Source organism: Rhinolophus ferrumequinum, chromosome 5 (genome assembly GCF_004115265.2).
Source record: "Rhinolophus ferrumequinum isolate MPI-CBG mRhiFer1 chromosome 5, mRhiFer1_v1.p, whole genome shotgun sequence".
NCBI classification, from domain to species: Eukaryota; Metazoa; Chordata; class Mammalia; order Chiroptera; family Rhinolophidae; genus Rhinolophus; species Rhinolophus ferrumequinum.
The window spans coordinates 38,332,450-38,343,620 of NC_046288.1; the positions used below are offsets into that span (position 1 = coordinate 38,332,450).

The 11,171-nt window shown below is 37.2% G+C and overlaps 1 protein-coding gene across 1 annotated transcript in view; it reads left to right on the forward strand.

The window, feature by feature from the left end:
• The window catches only part of GPAT3 (glycerol-3-phosphate acyltransferase 3), a 52,109-nt gene extending 46,908 nt beyond the window's left edge, over positions 1-5,201 (forward strand). Inside the window, exons 11-12 of the mRNA XM_033106596.1 lie at positions 363-442; positions 3,929-5,201. Of these exons, the coding sequence (XP_032962487.1) occupies positions 363-442; positions 3,929-4,040 (192 nt within the window). The 3' untranslated portion in view covers positions 4,041-5,201. The remainder of the gene's footprint in view (positions 1-362; positions 443-3,928) is intronic.
• Positions 5,202-11,171: the final 5,970 nt, after the last annotated feature.

Consider the following 11,171-nt stretch of genomic DNA (forward strand, 5'->3'; position numbering starts at 1 on the left):
GCTCTTCCCCAAAGTCAAAATGACCATGAAAGGTAAAGGTTTTGAATGGATTCAGGACATCGAGGCAGCTACAACAGCGCAACTATGAAAGAGGACTTCAGCACTGCTTCAGAAAGTGGCAAAAATGAAGGGTAAGTGTGTTTGAAGCGAGGGGGAGTACTTTGAGGGGGATTAATGGCAATGTGTTTTTTACTGTAAAACATTTTTTTAATTTAAGCATTCACTGTAGTTTTTGATCACACCTCGTATTTGAACTAAAATGTGAATCCTATATTTTAAACCAAATCTAAATGATTATGAGACATTTTAAGGCATTATTTGAAGACTCTATTCCTAGGATGTACTTGTAATTTATTTTCCAGGAAGGAGAAGATGCGGTCCAATTTGCTAATAGGGTTAAGTCTGCTATTGCTAGACAAGGAGGATTGACTGAGCTTCCCTGGTAAGAAATTTTTCAGAAGTACTATCAATTTTTTTTAATTAAAAAAAAAAACTTTTAATAATGTGATTTATTATGCTCGTTAGCTGGAGGGTTAGCTGACAGTGATAAGGTTTATACAACATAACAATGGCTTAAATAAGAGAAGTTTATCCCTCTCATTTAAACATAGGCAGTCCAGGTTGGCAAAATAGCTCATTCTGTATTGCGCTACCACCCTGAATGTGCTTCTACTTCATGTTCCGAGATGGCTGCTCCAGCTCTACCCAGTATGTTCAGCAATTGGATAGCAGTGAGGAATTAAAACAAGAAGGACATATCTATGTCTTTAAGAGCATAGACTGGAAGTTGGACAGGCTACTTCCACTTTGATGTCTCTTCTTATGAGAAAACTAATCCCATCATGAGATCCCCACCATCATAATCTTAACTGGTTAAAGGTCCCATTTCCAAATACCATCATATTGGGAGTTTTGGCTTCAATATATGAATTTTGCAGGGGAAACAAACATTTAGTCTGCCTCAATGAGGGTTAGCTATAGCTACATTATAATGGGAGATTAAATTCTCACATACACAGACATTATAGCTAGCAAGCTTGTATTTCAAGTCCTATAAATTTAGTAAAGTCCCTGCTATCTATCTTTTTTGGTGTTTTGAAAACATTTTATATGAAAAGTTTATTGGAGGCAATTGGAGCAGTGTTCTAGAGCAGGATTTGACTGAGTCAGGCTGTCAGCCAGGCAAGTGAGAAGATCTGAACCTGCAGAGGAACCCGAGACTGTGTAGGGGTTAAGCCTCTGGAGGTAGGGATTGTTGGATTCTTATGCTCCTTTATGCAAGAGTGGGGAATGTCTCTAAAATATTTTGTTTATGTGCGTATCTTGAATACAGCTCATTTCAGCCAGGAAAGACTATTTCTGGCATCCATTATGCTAATTAACAAGCCGCTAATTTCTACAGTGAAAACTCATTTCTAAAATTCATTATGCTAATTAACAAAACTTGGGAGTTTAGTGGGAGATAAAAATAGCTGAAGCCTTATGATGGCCTTCTGATTAATGTCCTGGCTGACCACCCCTGAGTATGAGTTCTTGATTTAGGGCAACTGACTGACCCTAAGGTCAAGACTAGGGTTACGATAGGTTAAGGCTAACACTTGTATTGCACCTTCTAAGTTGGAATATGTGAAACTAAATTATAAACATCATAACATTATGAAATGACAGGCTTCCCAATGCTTTAGTTTACAAATGCCCTAGTGGTCCATATTCTTTGTATAACTGGCTTCCTCTTTCTTGTTCATTGTTTTCTATTCCTTACTCCTTTCCTCTTACCTGACAACCCAGCCCTGCTAGTGCCCTGAAGCCATTATGCAAAGCTTGGAGCTTTGGCTCAGTAGCCTCAGACACCAAGGAAAGGAAGAAAGCCTTGAGAGATGAAAACAGCCAAGAGAAGTCAGCTACAGTTCAGACTCCTAATCAGATTGGAATCTTTCAGAAATGATCCTCAGAATTTTTCAATTTCTTTTTATCAGGCCACATGCATTCTTATAATAAAAGGTTACTTTTAATTACTTGGCCTCTTTAAAAAGAAAATATACTCACTATCTTTCCAAATGTATTTGTCATTCACCCACTGGGTCTGAGTCAACATGTCTAGATCAGTTTCCTCCTAGATTAAGTAAGAATTTAATTGTATCATCTTAAACTGGCGTGTAAATATGGCTACTCCGCCTGAAGAACTAAAATCTGCCATTGCAAAGGGGAAGTAGGTACAATTTTGAAGTCTTTAGGGGGGGCAGGTCACAGTTGGGGTGCTGAGAACAGTGTGAGGTTTACTGGATGCTTGAGAAGGACAATTACTTAAAAATCACATCAGTGTATTCAAGGTCAAATGTTGCTAACTTCTTTTCTTTTTTTTTGCCAGTTTTAGCTTGGACTTCAGGAAAGGAAGAATAGCCTTTCTTCAGTCTCTCCCTCCCTTCCTTAGTTCTTACTATTCAGAATTCGCTTAAATGCTATGAATAGTTAGAGGCTAACTATTTGGATAAAAGGGGCTTTTGTGGACACTTCTGGGGACCTGATGACACTTTATAATCTTGTTTCATGGAAATTTTCTACCACTGACCCTCTGGAAAATTTGTGGTCTGCTGTCTGTTTTTAAGTTGAGGACTTACTGGTAGACTCTGTATCTTAGATTTGACTCTAGAGGCCAGAACACTGCAGTGGACTCAGACAGGTGTCTGTTTGTAGGTCAAGTTCTGTCTTCATGGCATTGAGTTCACTGGCTAACCTGTGATTTATTCATCACCATCAGAGAGTACTTGGTAAACATTTGTACTTAACTGGGTTAAAATTAAACAGGCACAGTATAAAGTAAGCAAGTTCTCAGTCCATGCTCTCCTGGGAGTTAAAATTGAAAATATTTGATTAGGAGAGCGAGGGAATCCTAATAGTCCAATCTCCTTCCAGCTCTTCCAGTTTGTTGTTTGTTTGAGTTCTCCAAAGAGAGGCACACACAGAATCCTCATAACTCAGGCAGGTCTGTGTTTTCACCACCCTGGAGAGAGTTCAAAGATTCACGAACTCTGAATTAAGGAATGCTGCTTACACAGGCACTAGCTGCTGGTTGAATGCAACTTATTATTATGTTGTTGTTTGTTTTTTTCTGAGTCAGTCTTGGAATACGGAAGGTTATAAATACTTGAAATATAGTGTGGGTGAAAATACAACTTGTTAGACATAGGTTTAGATTTGAATAATGGTTAGTCCATTTATCTTTAAGGAATTTACCCACACGTATACAGTACCCTCACTATTTCTTGTGTGCATATTTTAAATTGTCCATATGGTTTTTTGGTAAGACATAGGACAATTAGGTGGAAAAAAAAAAACCCCAGTCATTGTTTTCCTTGGGGGAAGAGATGGGGAAATAATCCTAGTTTTAATATAGAGTCTACATTTTGAATATACAGAGGGTGCCAAAAAATATATACGCATTTTAAAAAAGGAAAAAGCTATTAAAATTGTAACATTAAATATATACTGATAACAAAAGATGAATACAAGTTACGTTTGACTTCTGCAATTACAAGAGGTGCTCAAAGTGGTTAGCATCAGCATCCAAGTACTTCTGATTACGGCGAACTACTGCTTGAGCAACGTTGACCAAAGTGTCCACTTATATACATTTTTTGGCACCACTGGTAGAAGCCCTAAGTTCTAAAAAGAAACTGAGTGGAAATATTATTCTTTATTTTAACCAAGCCTCAAAGCGATGTTTCCTTCCTCAAAGTAACACACATCTCTGGTAAATGGTAGAGCAGAGACTGGAATCTGGGTCATTCTGCTTCCAAATTCTAGTGTTCTTTTCCCCATTGCTGACCAGCTGCTTAAGTATCATGGCACCACGCAGCATGTATTATTAGGTAACCCTTTTAAATAATTGCTGGAAGTATCTTTTATTTATTTGCCTTTCTATTCCCAGGGATGGCGGGCTGAAGAGAGCTAAGGTGAAGGACACTTTTAAGGAAGAGCAACAGAAGAACTACAGTAAGATGATCGTGGGCAATGGAGCTCTCAACTTGGAATCAGACTGATTGTCACCCTGGACATACAGCTTGGTTTCTCAGAACTAGCCCTTAGAAATGGAGTGTGTGTGTGTGTGTGTGTGTGTGTGTGTGTGTGTGTGGTTTTTTTGAGGGGGCTGTTGTTTTGTTTTATTGTTTGTTTTTTAGTGTTAATCTTTTCTACCGGATGATGGTTTCTACCTCTTGATGACAGAGGCCATCCAAGCCCTTTTGTTGTTGTTATAGCATTAGCCTCCTAAATTTTAAGGTAGTTGACCGAGTTTAAGCAGATTCTGCCTTTTGTAAAAGATTATGTCATTGTCGGTTGAATGAAATATTTGTGTAGGAGAAAGTGCTTCCAAACCACTTTGGAACTCTTTGTGTTTGGAACTCGTTGATATGGTAATTCTCAAAAAATACCCCAAACTTTTTTTCATGATTAGCTTTCTCATGCCTTTTCCTCTTACTCCCTTCAGTTACTTAAACAGTGAGATTATACCTCAGTTCTAGGTTACCATCGTGGTTATGTTCTTCTGCAAGGTTGAAAAGAAAAATGGAGGACCGTATTTAGGAGAAAGGATAACTTTGTGGCTTCCTGATCTGAAAGCGGAAAGGAAATGTTAATATTTTTTACTAGTGTGTTGAAGAGAAATACCATTTGGTGAGCTTTACCAAAGAAGAGAGTCCAAGTTACTGTGTGAGTGCATTTATTTATATGTAGGCAAGTTGCGAATAAATACATGTAGACAGCAACTGGTGATAGAGATTTTAGCTTTCCTTGTTTGTATGCTAAAGATCTGTACCTAGTGCCTCTTCCATCTACTGTAACCAAACCCATTTCAAATAGGAGGAGCCTTTTACAACAACAAAAAAATCACATTGATTATCTTTATCAGGAGTATGAATGAGTGAAATGTATGGCATTGCGCCTTACCTTCCTTCCACTGCTTTGTAGTTTCTTTTAGAACTTTCCCAGTTTCTTAAACAGAAAAATAAGTGGTAAAAATTAACCTTTTGGAAACTGAGCCTTAAATTTTTTAAAGGGGAAAAGAGGTGTTTCCCAACTCACATAGCATAAGCAATGTTTGATAGCAATATAATGCCATCTTAAAGTCTGAGAGTATTATATCTCTTATGGTAACCATGTATAGAATGTGAAACTTTTACAGGAATATAAATAAATTCTATATTTCTAAATGTGTTTTTCATTATTTTCCCCTCACCTCTACCCTCTTTCAGTTTTAAGTAGGTTAAATTCTTTCTTATTACAAACAAGGATTATTTGTTTTTGGTTTCAATGACATAATTAGATTTTATTGGACTGGAACATCTGGGAAATGAGGACATGAACTGCTGGTTTTGGTGTGTTTTCTTCTTCCTATTTAGCCTGGTTCTCTGGACTCTGATCCTGTGGACTCCGTATTGAGCAGAGTCATAGACTTCAGTTCTTTTGCAGGTGAACTTGGGCAGCTATAGTCTCTTAATTGACTGTAGATGTAGGTAGGCCTGGCGTAGCACTACCGGTATAGATGCTTATCTAGCTAGATGGATTTGATTCCAAAGGAAAATATGTAAACAGGTTACCCTCCTTGTCAGCTACTCTGCTATTCTTACCTCCCATCCTTTCCCATTCTTCTTGCTTTAAGTTTTGCATCCCCAAACTCTGCTGGGGGTGATCTTGACTGAAAATCAGCAAATCCAAATATGTGTGTTGGGGTAACTCTATTTATTTTTTCTCAGAAAGAAGAGTTTCTTTCTTTCTTTTTTTTTACTTTTCATATTCAATATAGTTTGAATTAATAAATCCATTTTATTAATTAGATCGCTCTCAGAAAAGCTGATAACTAACAGCTGTTTTGTTTGGATACTGCTACAATGTATCTTTCCAAGAGCACTGTGAAAGTAGTAATGCTATCATGTGTTCACTGGGATATCTCATGCTATCTCAATCAGAACGTTTGTAGGTCTTTGTCTTACGCAACTAGTTTTCAGGTTGTTTGAAGAGTTGCCATGCTACTGAAAATAAGTTTTTAGAAAGCAAATACTGCTCAGATTTACTTATGCTTCCCAAAACTCTTGCGCTTGCCTTCCCCAATATTATTTTATACTCACTTTAGAGGTAGTGTGCCCAGAGTTTAGCATTCCTGAGTCTTCTGTAATTGTAATGTGATATCAAAGGTAGGCAGGATTTGGTAGAAAAATCCCATTAGATAAGACCTTTCTAACCTTTGCACAGATTCATTCATGGAGCCTTGAGGTTGTCTTTTTTTAAAATTCCAACTTTGTCCTGGTGATGTTTACAGACATTTGGTTTTAGGAATTCCCAGGATTTCTGAAATATCTTAGTACATCCTGAGATTGGATGTGCAGTCATGTATGAAACTGTAAATATACTCAGAGCATAGAGAAATAGTCCTGGATCACAGTCTGGTGCAAAGAACAGTTTTGAGGCAAGTTTTCCTGTATAAGCAGACTTGCCAATGCTTATTCAACTTGGTGATTTGTCATTATCCCCTCATACATATGTTGTACTTTGGTCCCTCGGTTAATATCTTAAGCAATAGACTGTTGTTTCTGACTACTGGTTTCTCATGACTACACATAATGTGTTGTGGCCATGAGGACTGCCTCTTGACCAGAGCAGCTCTCAGTCATTTTTTCTGAAATGTGGTATTATTGACCTAAATGGCTTCCTGCTACTGAGTAGGTTGTGATGGGAGGTGCCATGAGGCTGGAATCTGGGATTGGTACTAAAAACTAGAGGCTGTAGTAAAGACCTTGACAAAAACTCTGCTTGCTCTTGTTTTCTAATATTCTAGTGGATTGATGCTAGCTGTATTTGATGTTATATTTTGAAATAACAGTTAAGATGGTGAGATAAAGAGTCCTGAAGACATTTTCTAACTGTGGCTCTAGCACTCACTGGCTTTGAAGTCTTTGACAGTTTACTTCTCTGTTGCTCAATTCCTTTTTGTTTATTGTGAAATTAGACATACAACTGTATGTGAAAGTGTGTAAGTACACTTTAAGGGTAATGATTAAAAAGATGTCTGTATTCAATAAATGGTGCTGGGAAACCTGAACAGACACATGCAAAAAAATGAAGCTGGACCACCTCCTTACACCACATACAAAAATAAATTCAAAATGGCTTAAAGACTTAAATGTAAGATCTGAAACCATAAAATACCTAGAAGAAAATATAGGAAGAAACTTCACAGATATTACCCGGAGTAAGATTTTTACTGACATATCCCCTCGCGTGAGGGAAGTAAGAGAAAAAATAAACATGTGGGATTATATCAAACTAAAAAGTTTTTTCACAACAAAGGAAACCATCAATAAAACAAAAAGGGATCCTACTGAATGGGAAAAAATATTTGCCAATGATATATCTGATAAGGGATTAATATCACAAATCTATGAAAAACTCACTCAACTCCAAAAAAACAAACGACCCAATTAAAAAATGGGCAGAGGACTTGAAGAGACATTTTTCTAAAAAGGACATACAGATGGCAAACAGACATATGAAGAAATGCTCAACCTCACTAACCATCAGAGAAATGCAAATAAAAACCAAAATGAGATACCATCTCACCCCAGTCAAAATGGCTATCATCAATAAATCAACAAACAACAAGTGCTGGCGCGGATGTGGAGAAAAGGGAACGCTTGTGCACTGTTGGTGGGATTGCAGATTGGTGCAGCCACTATGGAAAACAGTATGGAGGTTATCTCAAAAATCTGAAAATGGAACTACCCTATTACTATGATCCAGTAATTCCACTCCTAGGTATCTATCCGGAGAAATCCAAAACTCCAATTCAAAAATCTTTATGCACTCCTATGTTTATTGCAGCACTATACACAATAGCTAAGACATGGAAACAACCGAAATGCCCATTGGTAGATGACTGGATTAAGAAAGTGTGGTACATTTATACAATGGAGAATTACGCAGCCATAAAGAAGAAAGAAATCTTACCATTTGCAACAACATGGATGGACCTAGAGAACATTATGCTAAGTGAAATAAGTCAGACAGAGAAAGATAAGTACCATATGATCTCACTTATATGCGGAATCTAAAGAAAAGAATAAGTGAGTGAATTAATCAGAAACAGTTTTGGAGACAAAGAGGAAAAACTGAGGGTTGCTTGATGGGTGGGGGCGGGGGTGGGGGTAAAGGGGAAGGTGAGGGATTAGAAAACAATCAGTAACCACAAGATGGCCACGGGGTTTGAAAATTAATCTGGGGAACGTAATTTAGTGGTTACCAGAGGGTAAGGGGGTTGGGGGGTGGGAGATGAGGGTAAGGGGGATCAAATATATGGTGATGGAAGGAGAACTGACTCTGGGTGGTGAACACACAATGTAATTTATAGATGATGTGATACAGAATTGCACACCTGAAATCTATGTAATTTTACTAACAATTGTCACCCCAATAAATTAAAAAAAAAAAAAAAAAAAAGATGTCTGTATACTTGTTCCCCAGGCCAAGAAGTAGAACATGATTATATCCTGGAAGGTATGAGAAATCACAAATTGTTATTCATTTACAGTCAATGGACAGAAGGTTATTTTTAGCTTTATTGTAAACATGCTTAGATAGGTCTTTTGGTATACGTGCTCAAGATTTTCTCTAGTTGGTATGTTTAGTAGGAATTAGGATTGCTCCAGGGTAGGGGTGAGCATTTTTAGCTTTAGTGCAGAAACAGCCAAACTGTTTCTAAAAAGGTTGTACCCTTTTTACATAAACCATCAGCAGTGTATATGAGCGACATTTATATTTTGTGTTTTAACATATTTGGATTAATTTTTAGCTATTTTATGCTTTTTTCTTTTTTCCATTTTTTAAACTTCTGTCTTCTTGCCCTCTTTTGGATTTATTACCTTTTCTTTATCCATTTTCTTTGTTTAAATTGGAGGTTAATGGTCTTATTTTCATTTGTTCTGTGGTTACCTTGTAAATTTCAACTTGAATACTTATCAAAGTCTGAAATTGATCACTATCCTTACTCTTCTTCTGAATAATGCAAGGATCCTAGAACTTGAATCCCAGTCATTCATTCCCCTTGCCAGTTCATATGATATTATGCATTTTAGTTATGTGCATAATCCCACAAATTGTCATAGCCATCGTCATTATCATCCTTATTTATACAGTCAATGTTTACCCACACTTTCACCACTTTCTTTGTTATTCTTCACCTTTTTTTCTCAATCCTTCCATCTGGGATCACTTTGCCTTATAAAAGTCTGCTGGTGGCAAATTGTATTTTTATTTCTCAGAAAGTGTATTTATTTTGTACTGATTTTTGAAAGTTTTTGCTGTGTGTAGAAGCTTATGTTCAGATCAATAGTTATTTTTCTCTAAGCACATTAAAGATCATTCCACATGTGGTGTTGAGAAGTCAGCCACCAGCCTAATTATTACTCTTTGAAGGTACTATTTCTTCAAGTATATTTGAGGTCATTGTTTTTGTGATTTTACCATTTTACTCTGATGTATCTAGGTGTGGATTTCTTGTTATTTATCTTACTTGTGACTTGTTCGCTTCTCATCTGTAGGTTGGTATTTTTTATTTTATTTTAATTCTTGAAAGTTCTCAGATATTTCTTTAGATAACATCTTTGTCCCATTTCCTTTTTCCTGTCTTTTTAGAAGTCTATTTAAACAAATAATAGACTTTCTCATCTGTCATACATGTTTCTTACTCTCTATTATTTTTATATTTTTGATATCTTTTCTTTTCTAGACTTCTTTCTACACAGTCTTCAGTTTTACCATTTCACTAGTTCTCTCTTTAGTTCTATGTAATGTGCTGTTATGTCCCTTCCTTGAGTTTTTAATTTCAGTTTTTATATTTCTCATTTATATGAGTTGTATTTAATTCTTTTAAAAATGTGCTTACTCTTAAATAAGTTTTGAAATATCTTATGCTTATTGATTTTGTATTTTTTGCAACAATTCCGAAATCGTACATCTTTTGAGGGGGTCTGAGTCATTTTTTTATCTGTGGCTTCTCATTGATGGAGTCTTATTTCTTCAGGAGAATTTTCATGATGATCTGTCTCATGATGATCTGTCATCCAAAGAATTTTCTCTTTATTCAGGCCTTTAGAGCAGGAATTAGCAAACTATAGCCCACAGGCTTAATCCTGCCCTCTGCCTGTTTTTGTGAATAAAATTGTGTTGGAAGACAGCCACATGCATTTGTTTACACATGGTCTGTGTTTGCTTTTGCAGCACAACAGCAGAGCTGAGTAGTTGTAACAGTGACTGGATAGCTCACAAAGTCTAAAATATTTACATTGGCCTTTCACCCAAAATAATTTGCCTACCTCTGCTCTAGGACACTGTCAGTCTGGGACCATTTTATTTATTTATTTTTATTACAATGTTGGTTTATGGTAATTGCATGGATATAATAATTTCAGGAGGAAATATGTTTCCAGTTTAAAGAGTTCAGACCCTTGCCCAATATAACAATTTTATACAATATTAAAATGTACACATAGGAGCACCTTTTGAGCGAGAGGCAATACTAGAAAACTCATGAATTTAATGACACCAAAAGTGCCTGTCCTAGAAAAAGATTGCCGAATCCCTTTCTTGGCTCTGTGTTGGTAAGAATGGCTTCTTGATACTCAGCACAAGGTAAGCACATTTCTACACCAAAAGTTGAAGCCCAGCTTTTCAGAGTCCAAAGTGATGGTGACTACTGGTCCTTGGTTCTTCAAATTCTGCCCCAGCGGCAGCATGGCCGACCATCCTCTGGGAGCTTAGCCTCTTCTCAGGGTGAGGTGCTGCTGCCACTGCCACCACCACCAGCTTTAAAATTGCACTGCTGATCTTTCTTTTTCAGCACTCAAAACCTCATGGCAGGCCAATGCTCTACACTCCAATACTGGATGTAGAAGTTTATGTTCCGCTGTTGAAAGGTTGCCAGTGCTTCACTAATTTGCAACCTTGGTGAGATGCTGCCCCTGACTTTGATACTTTGCAGTGAACATGCCCCTCAGTTCATTTGGATTTGCTCACTCCCATTGGCGAATCCAGGGAAAGGGGTCCCAGCCCTCAGGGACCACAGGTTCCAGAGAGGATGATGGACATCCATAACGGCTACAGTGAAAAGCAATCTGGGATCACTT